The sequence below is a fragment of the Phaseolus vulgaris genome, chromosome 10, assembly GCF_051622355.1.
Source record: "Phaseolus vulgaris cultivar YP4 chromosome 10, ASM5162235v1, whole genome shotgun sequence".
Classification (NCBI taxonomy): domain Eukaryota; kingdom Viridiplantae; phylum Streptophyta; class Magnoliopsida; order Fabales; family Fabaceae; genus Phaseolus; species Phaseolus vulgaris.
Genome location: NC_143507.1, coordinates 14973607 through 14986442, shown reverse-complemented (window position 1 = coordinate 14986442; position 12836 = coordinate 14973607). Strand labels below are relative to the sequence as shown.

General features: G+C 33.0%; 1 protein-coding gene across 1 annotated transcript; it reads right to left on the bottom strand.

The window, feature by feature from the left end:
* Positions 1–8979: 8979 nt before the first annotated feature.
* On the bottom strand, positions 8980–11638 carry LOC137819016 (uncharacterized protein At5g01610). Its single transcript, XM_068622713.2, has 3 exons — positions 11422–11638; positions 10459–10513; positions 8980–9536 (listed from the first exon to the last, which is right to left on the bottom strand). Exons 1-3 carry the CDS (start codon positions 11506–11508, stop codon positions 9166–9168), a joined length of 513 nt encoding a protein of 170 aa, XP_068478814.1. The 5' UTR covers positions 11509–11638; the 3' UTR covers positions 8980–9165.
* Between the last annotated feature and the right edge of the window lie 1198 nt (positions 11639–12836).

Here is a 12836-nt window from a genome sequence, read left to right as displayed (position 1 = left end):
AATAACATATTTCAGAATAAATCTTTGACAAGTTTTTACTAAGAGTTTTTTAGTTTTTCAAAGAACTCAGATTGCTAAGAGTTTGTGATTGATCAAAGTTTGTGGAATAGCATTCTGCTTGTATTGATTTCAGATTATCTTCTGTAACAAGTGTAATCCTTGTACTCTGTGAAACAAGTTTCGTTTCTGTGTTTGCTAAGATTGGTTGTGTGTTCTTGAGGGGTTGAAGATCAGCAATCTTGGTGTTGGTGTATTGGCCAAGGAGAGTGTGTTTCTTGAGGTGTTCAAGGTCATTCTCTTGGTTGTTGTGTAAGTGATCAAGTTGTGATTGCTTAGTGGATTTCCTCAAGGTTCTGAGAAGACTGGATGTAGCTCTGGGTTTGGAGTGAACCAGTATAAACATCTGTGTACAATCTCTCTATCTCTAACTCTTTAAATTCAGTTTTAATTGTTGTTTGCTGGTATAAACAACCGATTGTTTTTGTGAAACAACCGATTGTTTTACTAGTTGTGTTGATTTTGTTTGTTGGTTTTGGTAAACTGAATTTCATATCAATAGTTTCCTGAGATAAATTCATTCTTGTTTTAAAAGTTTACGAAAATCCTCTTTAAACAATTCACCCCCCCTCTAGTTTAAAGCCATCCTTTCTAACAATTGGCATCAAGAGCTTGGTTCTTGAAAGTTATTCAAGTTGATCCTAAAAATCTTTTTTAATGGCTGATAGACTACCTTTTGGGAAAGGTGCTTCAATTAACAGACCACCTCTGTTTTGTGGTTTGAAGTACCGGTTTTGGAAAGTAAGAATGACAATATTTATGGAATCTCTTGACAAAGGAATTTGGGATGCAATTGAAAATGGTCCTTTTGTCCCAAAGGTTGAAAAGGATGGATCTGTCATTGAGAAACCATAGTCTCAATGGACTGATGCAGAAAGCAAAAAGGCCAAATTCGATTGCATTGCCAAAAATATTATAACCTCTGCTTTAAATTCTGATGAGTTTTTCAGGGTCTCGCAATGGAAATCATCAAAAGAAATGTGGGACACCTTGGAAGTCACTCATGAAGGAACAAATGAGGTGAAAATGGCTAGAAAGCATGCTCTATTCCAAGAGTATGAGATGTTTAGAATGCTTAAAGGAGAAACAATTGTTGAGGTGCAGAAAAGATTTACGCACATCATCAATCACCTTATGAGTCTTGACAAGACCTTTGATAAAGAAGAGATGAACATCAAGATCTTGAAATGTCTTGATAGAGCATGGCAACCAAAGGTAACTTCTATTTCCGAATCTAAAGATCTAACGTCATTAAGTGTTGCTTCTTTTGTTTGGAAAGCTTAGGGAACATGAGCTAGAGATGAATAGACTCAATGTTCAAGAGAGTGAAGATAAGCACACAAGGAGCATAGCCTTAAAAGCATCCAAGCACAAAGGAAAGCAAGATTCCAATGATGATAGTGATGAGGAAAACCTTAGCTTGCTGTCAAGAAAGTTCAACAAATTCCTAAAGAGAAACCGCAACAAAGACAACAACAAAGATAGGTATGGAAACAAGAAATCCAATGATTTTAATTCAAATAACTATACTTGTTTTGGTTGTGGTGAGCAAGGTCATATAAAGGTAGATTGTCCAAACAAAAGCAAGGAGAAAAAGCCCAGTTTTAAGGAAAAGAAAGGCAAGACAAAAAGGGCCTATGTAGCTTGGGATGAAAATGAGATATCATCATCAAGTTCTTCATCAAGTGAAGATGAGAAAGCACACATCTGCTTAGTTGCTGAAAATGATGATGAATCTTGCAGCTCAAGTGAGGTAAGTTCATGTGCTTCCTTAAATAAACAAAATTACAGTGAATTGCTTGAAGCTTTTCAAGAAACACATGATGAAGCTAATATATTAGTTCTTTCAAACAACCGATTGAAAGATCTTAACAATTGGCTTGAAAAGAGAGTTAAATCACTTGAAGAAGATCTTGAAAAAGCAAAAAGTGATTTTGAAAAACTGGAAAACCATTTCAAAAATGCTTCTTGCAAATGTGATACTCTCATTTGCAAAAATTGTGAAAATCGTGAGAAAAAGGTTCACTATCTTGTTGAAACTGTGGACAAGCTTTCAAAGGGGAAATCTAACTTTGAGAATGTCTTGGCATCTCAAAGTTGTGTTTTTGGAAAGGCTGGTTTAGGCTTTAATCCACAGAACAAACAAGATAAGTTTTCAAAAAGTTTTTCAAGAAAGTCAGAAAAACAACCGATTGTTAAGACGAAACAACCGGTTGTTACATGCTTTTACTGCATGAAGAAAGGCCACTCTGTTAGGTTCTGCAAAATAAGGAAATATTTTGTTCCAAGAGGTTTTATGAAATGGATTCCTAAGGGATGTGATGTTTCTAACTGCAAAGAAAAGTCAAACAGACCCAAATTTGTAAGGGGACCAAATCTTGCTGCTTGAAATCTTTTATGCAGGAAAACTAAAAGAAAAAGGAGGGAATGAGTCATCTGATCAAGTTTTTGAAGAGAAAGACAGTCATTGAAGCTGAATCAATGCTATGCAAAAGACCTCAACAGAGAAAAGAGGCTTCTTGATCATAAAGCACATGGCTCATTGAAGAATTAACATAAGGATAAGACTTTCCTTTATTTGTTCTTAATTTTTGTTTCAAAGTTCTTTCTCATGGTTAAACAATCTTTTTATTATGCTCAATGTCATCTGCTTTGAACTCCTTCTGCTCATGGTTAAAATTCAACAACAGTTTTAACTGCTGCAGAAAAACAACCGATTGTTTTGAGTCTGACAGCACTATGAAGAAATTGTTTTAATTGCTATTTTGAATTTCTATCCGTTGCAAATAAATTCAAAAGAGATAATATTGGTCAAAGAATCTGTGTTGAAAGCTGATTACGTTCAGAAAGGAGGTACAATTGTCATAAAGGAAAATATTCAAAAATCTTGGGAATTCAAGATCCTTAATGACTAGTCAAAGATCACATGTGAAGACCATGTGATTTTCAGCTTTTTCTGACGTTTTCTGTGCAGAGCAGAGTCAAGTCTTCTCTATCTGAAATATCAGGTACCCACTAAACAAAATTGAATGCTAATTGATTCTTATTTCTACTATAAAATCTGGTGCAGCTGATCTCTTCCACAAGAACAACCAATTGCAACATCTCTTGCAAAAATCTGTGAAGAGAGCTTCTTCTCTGTTTTCTTCTCTGCCATTATGGAATCAACTCCTCCCACCTCAAAGAGAGTCAAAACCAGGGTTGTAAGGTCTGGAGGAAGGCTAGAAGGCTGGTTTTCTGGAGACAATGATCTTATTGAGAAGTATAGGTATGAAACAAGTATCAAGAAGATAAACAACCCCAAGGTTGTATGCCTTGATTGGCTGAAAAGTCAAAAGCTTGATAATGTGAGAAGGCTGCTCAAGGATCAATCTCTCAGAAAGTTCCTGGAGATGAAGGGAAACATATGTCCAGATTTAGTGAGGGTGTTCTACAGAAACCTAAAGTTTGAGGGAAACAATCTAGTTTCTCATGTGAAGGGTGTAGAAATGGAGATAACTCATGAAGTATGCATTGCTATTGCTGGTCTCAAGTTCTCTGGTCTTAGAGTCAACAAGGGAAATCTTGGAGTATTAGAGGATTTTAACAAAATCCATTTCTACAAAAGTTTCTTGAAGAATCAACATGCTCAAGTAAGTACATGCTCGGTTGGAGGTTTGAAGCTTGATGAGAGATTGCTTGCTCTCATTGTAACTTGGATTCTAACTCCAAGGGGGAGTAATCATTCTGTTCTCACTGAAGAAGATCTGGTATATATCTTCTGCATCACGAAGAAAATCAAGATCAATTGGATTCACATCATCAAAAAACACATGCAAAAAGCCATGAGGTTAAGTGATTATCATTATCCATATGTTGTTTTGATATCTAAATTTCTACTCTATTTTGAAGTAAATCTTGAAGATGAAACATTTGAGTTGGTCAAGTCAACTCAAGAGTTGAACAATGGATCACTCAGCAAAATGGGTTTTACCAAAGTAGGTGGAAAATGGATAAGCAACGATGGTGATCATGGTGCCTCACCTAGTGGTGCTGCTAATCTTGAACAAGATGAACCTACTAATATGGATGTTCAACATGAAGATCCACCTGAAGATTATCAAGATGCTGGACCAAGTGCTGGTGCTGGAAATCAAGAAGAAAGGATGCAAACCATGTCTCCTTTTGAAAGACTCATGATGAATAGGCTTGATAGCTTTGCTGTAAATCAAAGGAGCCTTCATGATCTCTATGTTAGTAATTGACAACAGGTTTGACAACATGGATGCAAGGTTCATGACTTTAGATGAACAGATTGAAGCTGTCCATAACCAAATCTTTGATCTTCAGTTTGCTGATGAAGAAGAATGAAGGAAAAACAATCGATTGGTTATCAAAACAATCGATTGGTTATCAAAACAATCGATTGTTTTTTATGGTTATGTGTGGTTTTTAAATTTTCTTACTTTCTGTTGTTGCTGCTTTAATTCTGATGTAATCAAAACAATTATATCTTGTTTTATCTCTTCTCTTTGTCTATTTGTGAAGACAAATAGGGGGAGATATATGTTGTGTTTATGTTTTTTTTTTAGTTGTTAAAACAGTTTTTGGGATGTAATATTTTTCTGATATTTAGCTCTGAAGTTTATTAATGTTTATCTGTGCTAACCAAATATCAGAAGTTATATGCTTTGTACAAAACTGTATCTTGCAGGAACTGCTTCAGATTCAATCAGGTACAACACAAGCATCAGGGATTTGTCTTCATCAAATAGGGGGAGATTGTTGAACCAAGTGATGTTCAAGCTTTGAAGAATCCAAATCCTTTGAAGGATGTTGAAGCCTTAGTTGTGCTTGGTGTTGTTGTGCTGGTTTAGTATAGTTCTAGGGTAGTTTGAGTTTTGTAATCCACCCTTTGATTAAATCTAAAGCATAAGCATCTCAATCTTTGTGAAAGTAAAATGTTTTCAAACTAAGTTAAAACAACCGATTGTTTTTTCGAAACAACCGATTGTTTATACTTAGGTATTTTGAGAAAAAGATTGAAAACTGTTTTTCAAATGGTTGAACTGTTAAGAACCAAAACAACCGATTGATTCGAGGAAACAACCGATTGTTTGTTTTGGGACCATAACAGAAAAACTGTTTTATCTTTGACTGAGCTTTAAATGATTTAACTGCTTACGCTCCAGTCATTAAATGCTTTGACCAATCTTTTAATGCAATTTAAGAGTTTGTTAAGATTTGATAACAAACTGCATCTTTGAATAAATTCAGAATAACATATTTCAGAATAAATCTTTGACAAGTTTTTACTAAGAGTTTTTGAGTTTTTCAAAGAGCTGAGATTGCTAAGAGTTTGTGATTGGTCAAAGTTTGTGGAAAAGGATTCTGCTTGTATTGATTTCAGATTATCTTCTGTAACAAGTGTAATCCTTGTACTCTGTGAAACAAGTTTCTTTTCTGTGTTTGCTAAGATTGGTTGTGTGTTCTTGAGGAGTTCAAGATCAACAATCTTAGTGTTGGTGTGTTGGCCAAGGAGAGTGTGTTTCGTGAGGTGTTCAAGGTCATTCTCTTGGTTGTTGTGTAAGTGATCAAGTTGTGATTGCTTAGTGGATTTCCTCATGGTTCTGAGAAGGCTGGATGTAGCTCTGGGTTTGGAGTGAACCAGTATAAACATCTGTGTACAATCTCTCTATCTCTAACTCTTTAAATTCAGTTTTAATTGTTGTTTGCTGGTATAAACTACCGATTGTTTTTGTGAAACAACTGATTGTTTTTCTGGTTGTGCTGATTTTGTTTGCTGTTTTTGGTAAACTGAATTTCTTACGAAAATCCTCTTTAAACAATTCACCCCCCCCCCCCCCCTCTCTAGTTTAAAGCCATCCTTTCTAACAACACTTACTCAGAAAACTGTCCGAGAAAGGTCATCGCATCATGTGTTAAAATAAACAAGAAAGAAAGACAACAGTGCATCACAAACAACCTTTTACTATATGGCCTCGTTAAAAACCCTCTTTAAGGGAAAAAGAGCGCCATCTTTTATAATCACGTTGTTCAACAATAAACATTGAATCAGATAACTTAACTGAAATAAAATTTGAGATTGGCGGCCACTCTCAATTTGAAATTAACCGAGAATACAAACAGTTCATTAGCCTCCTAGAGATTTCTGATTGTCTCCATAAGTTGTTGCAGTGTCGGACCCTCACCTTCTTCTGGTCCCGATGGCCCTTGTCTAGTATTCCGCATCTCCATCTGAGAACTTGAACACGAATGTGGACTGGATCAGGTTTTAGTGGGCCCCACGGTGGGCGCAAAATGTTCTCGCCGGTTGACTAGGTTGAACGCCTTCTCTTGGATCTGCCGCAGTTGAGTATTGACATGTGTCTCTTTGTTGAACTGAAACGTGATTCTGTTGTGACAGAGGGCGTCCTACCTGTTGATTGCACTCTAACGCTCAAGTCAGTAAGGGCTCACAAAACGTAAATTATTTTAGTCTAGTGTGAAAAACAGCGTACCTTCGTCTAGAGTCTTAGGCTCCTTTTATAATCGCACATGCAACAGTTTCTTGCTTGAGAGAATAAAATCTTAACTGAAAATATACTAAGCACATTAATCTTTTATCTCTAACAGAAAAACCACCTGTCACGGGCACCAATGATCTTCAGGTGCTAAACCGCAAGCCAACATTCTATTTTAACTGCACATCCCTATCTTTTAGGGTTAACAACAACTATCAACAGGCATTTTACGTGTGCACCATTACTCTCAACAACTATTAATTATTATGCAACTAACATGCATATTATCATAAGAGATAACAATTATATCTTTCATCTTCAGAATAATATGATAACAGACTTAAAAATAACAATTATATCTTTTATCTTCAGAATAATATCACAAGAGATAAAATATAATATCACAACAGATAAAATATAATATCACATCAGATAAAATATCTCTCTAACTTTTATCTTTAGAATAATATGATAATAACAATTATATATTTATCTTTATTACCTTTTCTGGGTTGACCAACATTTAGGACAAAACTCGTGACCCACCCTTTGGGCCCAATAGCCGAGGTTACGAATCCTCGAGCATTCTTGTCCAGTACATAACTCAATATTGTTCAATACTCAATTTATGCCAGCTAAAATAGTTAATTTAGTTGTTTATTTTCAATTTTTTTATTAAATAATATAATAAACTTTAAAGTAAAAATGGAACATACACATGACTATATGACTATTTTTTTTTGTTTTTTACTTTGCTTCTACAATAGTTTAAATCTTACGTGAAATATTATTGTTTCATCTAATTTTTACTTTTATTTTCTATTTATTGTTGCATCTAAATTTTTAAATTTATTTTTTATTTATCGCAGTTGTACTTACAGGAATGATTTTGTATTGCATAATCTATTTAATTTCTTAATATTATAATGAATATAATATTATAATTTTTTATTATTGTTAATTTTTTTAAAATACACGTGCTGTGTACACAGGTAAAGGGTTAGTAGTAATATAAAAAAATGAAGAAATAATCAACATGGCAATCAGGGTAGACTTATATTACTGACTAGATCAAACATAGTAAAAAAAATCTTCCCTTTGGTTCATACACTTGAAAAATATGTAGCAGGCAACAAAATAAATAAAAAAAATATTCTTCACAGTTCTAGACTGCATTTTATATATGTACCATTTCCCTTTAAATTGTTTGGTCACTTCATGAAACTTGAAACGTCCAGATGAAGAAATATTTGGTACCTATTTCTTTCTTATACATATCAGATCAGTTCATTGTCATTTCAATGCCATTGGCTACTGATTGGACGAGCCTTCTGGCTTTTGAAACTACGCATGGATACCCTGTGACCACATGCTCTGATAAACAAACTCAGCAGTGTTTTTTACACCTATGGCCAATAGTCAAATTTTGAAATTGATAACTGTTCTGAGATTGTTTGCTAGCAGACAAATCTGAAGATAGGAGCTTGTGGATGGCACGCAAATCGCAAAGATCTTGCGTGTAGATAGATATGTCATGGTTGATGTTACGCGTCTAGACATTGGCTAAAGTGGCGCTTGCATAATGGTTTAATCAAACACATAATAATATGCCAGAGTTGATTCATTAAGCTGTGACCATAAAGTTCAATGAATATGTTGAGAAGAGTTTATTTTCATAAGTTTTTCTCTGAAGGTTATTATAATAAGATAAAAATGTCCATAAGAAAAGTCATAAATGTCTTCTAGATATTTAGAGGTTTAAATATGTTTTAAACATTTTGTTGGAATGAAAGGCATGAACTGAAAATTGAATTCCGCTATATTTTGTAAGAACGTAAAACCAAAATTGCTGTATGTGAAAGAACAAAATCACATAGGTGTTCGATGGAGACCAAGATAAGTCATGACAAATATTACAGAGATTTAAAACAATTATTTTGTTACAGAGAATAAAAGCAAAAATATATAAATTAGCTGAGACCTTAAACACATTTAAGTCAATTTTTTTCTAAACATTTCCTAATTAATTAAAAAAAATTGTATAATCAAATAGTTGTAGATTTGTAGAGTTGTGGTAAGCACTGCTCATATTCCATTTATGCAAGAACATCTTCACTAACGTGACAGTGTTTTAGTACATTGTAGGCACGTTGATTTTGAATCTGTGCGTTCATTTGCAATCTGTGCTGAAATCTGGTCTTCTGTTATCAGTTTCCTTGTTTACAAGTCCATCTAAATTTTAATAAAAATCTCATTTGACAAATTGAGTTTGCAAAAGCAACCCTCCCTCTCCTTCCATTTCAAATTGAGCTTTTAAATTAAGACATCTCAATTTACAATTGAACTCAACTGAAATTCAAAGAAAAGGCTTTTTTAATTTTACCTTTTGACTGAACCAAACATACCGTAGATCATCAAGGACCAAAGGGACATTTCACTTTCCACAAATTGCAACGTTCAAGTAAAAGGGCAACATTTGAAGTGCATATTTGAACACTACTTACAAATTACAATAACCAATCAGGTAAAAGGAGATAGAAATGGTCGACAACAGACAGGGATTTAACTGATTGTAAATGCTATTAACAAACACGATCCAATAGGTTTAGAACTTATCTACGCATACACCATCTCTTGTAACCTCGTATGCTTCCCTACTCCTTGTTTTCTTCATGCCAGCTGTCACATAAAGCTTCGATCCCTCTGACAAAATGGTTGTCACTTTCACCCAGATCAACACTTTTGTCTTTATTCCTTCTATCTCTGCCAGCTTCCCTTTCTCCAGATAACCGGTCACACTGGTGAAGAAACGCAAGACTGATGAATCCCTGTAGCCTACTTCACATACCTGAGGAATGTAAACAATGATCTTCCCAGTCTCTTCATTGAATTCATAGTTTGTTGCATCACGAGGAAAAATTCCTATTGGTAGATCATAATCCTTTAGCAACTCTGGTAATGGCTTTTGCATCTTTCCTGTAACGTGATTTCTGTGAGAGCTCAATTAAAATAAAAAGGGATATGAGGGATGACATTCTAATTTGATTAGCTTTCCTCAAGTATTATGATAAAAGTAAATAAATGTGGAAAAGGGTTGATAAGGGTTTAGCATGTTGTCAAAATCCATGAAAGTGGGATGGCAAACCCAAATACGCAATAAATGCATTAAGACTCGATAACCTGAATTACTGATTTCAAATACAAATTTCATTTTGATCAGTTGTAAATTCGAGATTAAAATTCTACAAGTAAAACTAATGATATTTTGGTATTTTTATGTAGCCATCAAGAATGTAACATCTGTCGGAACTTTATAAATACTAACAGTGATATGTCAAATAGTACCATTATGAAACACTCAAGACGTGGAGAAACAAGGCAGAAGTATTGGTGGTTATACATCATTCATGTTTTTATCCAGATTATAGAAATAAAGATAGTAGACCATATACATAACCAAAATTATAGAAGGAAAGGTTAATGCAAGAGAGGTAATCAAGAGGAAACAAAATTCCAGGAAGGAAATTATTAATGTAAACCGAGTGTAAGGCACTCAACACAGCTGGAAGGAAAAATTGATTAGTATGGATATAGAAAGGAGAGGTGGAAAAAACGAGGTTAAGAGTGAGGGTGTATGCAGGGTGTCTTGATTACACTGTTACCCATTACCAGTTTCAGTTCTGTCTTCCATTTCAGAATCACCATACAAACATTGATGTTAGTATCGACATTATAATAGAATAGATTCACCATAACAGAGTATGTTTTGATCTACTTTAACAACTCTTTTACATGGCATTACGTGGATAAATAAAATGAAATCGTAAATATTGCACAGGTTTTACAGCAACTCTTGTAGGATGAATGTTCGAGAGAATGATAGATTAGAAATACAAACCTTTGATTTTGTTGACCAACCATTTGGTTCCCCCTTCAATACTGTTTGACAATGACTGACCATCAAAAGAACATGTGTCAATAAAGAAATTAATCAAGGAATGTAAACATTTGTCATATTCTAGCAGTAGCAGAAACATACGAGAGGGTACATTATTTCTTACAAGATAAGATGTGTAACAGAGATGATGATGGATTATCTAAATTTCTTTCAATTTATCAGCTTGCAGGTAAATCGAACTTAAACTCTTAATGCTTGCACCTTTCCCCACTATTCATCTCAAACAAGCACGAATAATTAGAAACTTAGTCAACAACCATTAAGGTATTAATCAGCCAACACATTAGCCTTTACTGAGTTAAAATCTTTCAAGCACATGACAGTTAAAACTCATTTTAACCATATCGTATGATAATCATACACATTCTAACCATAAAACACCTTAGACTTTAGTCTATAATGTGACATCACTTAGCATGATCAATCAAAGTAAGAGAATTGTTTTACATGTCTCTTCATCTATCTACATCTTAATTGATCCTTGAACCATGTTTTCACAAAATTGTATCGCCTCGGACAACCAAATAACAGCTTCTCCATCTTGTACATTCTCAACACAAATTTCCCAACTAAGCATTCAAACACTATATTCCTATGCCGAAATGATCAATCATCATTTAGCAAACCAATACCCAACACCTTTAATCTCCCACTTTAGTTATTAGAATTCATACCCAACAAAAATTGATCAAATGTAACCTAACAGCAGGGTTCCAATTTCCATACGATGTCATGTACAAATCCAAAATCCTAATATTTTCACTCTTTTTTTTTCAAATAAAGGGAAGATCACTTAAAAAATCAACAACAATTCTTGTTATACTTGAATTCAGGAAATTCCATTTGACCATGATGAAAAAAAAGAGAAATTTTGAAAGGAAAAGGGGTGGAGAGGGAGGGTACATTGATGTCGTCACCAACGGAATTGAGTTGGCTGGTGGCTTTCTGGTTGAACCAATAGGATCCGACCTTGTTGAATACCTGATCCATTTCGATCAACAACGCTAGATTTCGATCCCAAAGGAACTTTCTCTCTCTCTTTCCTTCAGATAAAGAGAAAGAAAGAAGAAACACAAACGTGATGGAGAAGAAGAACGGTCCCTCCTTATTCTTTCGGAGTTTTTCGTCGATAACTATTTATTTATTATTTATCACCTCTTTTGGTTTTATTATCTCAATTTTTAATTCATTTTCTCTTATTTCAAGGTAAATTCTCTATCTAGCATTATTTACACTTTTATTTTTCTATCTAACACCATTTTATTTTTATTTTCCTATCTAGCACCATTTTGTTTTTATTTCCCTATCTAACACCCTTTTATTTTTATTTTCCTATTTAGCACCATTTTAGATTTTATTTCCCTATCTAGCACCATTTCAAAAATAAATAAATAAATAATAAATTATTCTTTTATAATTTTAATTTTGAATGCATTAAAAAATAAATATTTTTAATGTTTAAAATAGTTAGAAATATAATTAATGTGGAAATTAGTTTTTACAAAATAAAAATAAAAAAGTAATAAATTTAAAATGTTTAGTTTAAAATTATTTTTTAAGAATGAATAAAATAAAAAATTAAATCCTACTACAGTTGAGTCTATAAACATAAATTAATATTTATTTTTATTATTATTGATAATGTAATCATGTTAATTTCAAGTAAAAAATACAGGACATAATTATAAAAAAACCAAAGTCAATTAGTATTAATTAACCGTGGACACACAAATAATATTGAAGTGTATAGCTAAATGAAAAATCCTAAAAAAAAAATAATGCAAATATTACACTTAATGCTTAAAAATGAGAAGAAAAAATGCAAAAATAAATAAGTTTAAAAAATAAAAACAGCAAAAATAAAATAAAAACATAAATAAATAAAGTATGGCAGAAAAAAATAATAACTAAAAACATAAAAGATATAAAATAAATGCAAAACAAAGATAAAGATAAAAGATATAAACAAAATCCAAATAAGATAAATATAAGAGATATAAGGCATACTAAATAAGTATATGTTGATCATAAAAATGAAAATAAATGAAAGATGATCATTCATTTAATATTTTCTTCAATAGTACATTAAATAGTTTGTGCGAAATGAAACTTAATTAATGACGAGAAGTCCACAATTCAGTAATATTGGAACATGTTCTTTATGTGTGTCCTAGTGTTTGACAATATGAACATTTTTTTGTTCGATCATGTTGTTCTCTTATGTCCATATCAGTCCTTATTCAACTTTGTTTTTTTATAATTATGTCCTGTATTTTTTAATTGAAATTAACATAATTATATCATCAATAATAATAAAA

What these genes read in the sequence shown, in the direction of transcription:
- LOC137819016 (XM_068622713.2), bottom strand. Translation starts at nt 11,508, where the DNA reads ATGGATCAGGTATTCAACAAGGTCGGATCCTATTGGTTCAACCAGAAA. An exon ending in CCGTTGGTGACGACATCAAT is followed by an intron (nt 10,514 to 11,421) that starts GTACCCTCCCTC and finishes TTTGATGGTCAG; the next exon opens with TCATTGTCAAACAGTATTGA. An exon ending in GTTGGTCAACAAAATCAAAG is followed by an intron (nt 9,537 to 10,458) that starts GTTTGTATTTCT and finishes ATCACGTTACAG; the next exon opens with GAAAGATGCAAAAGCCATTA.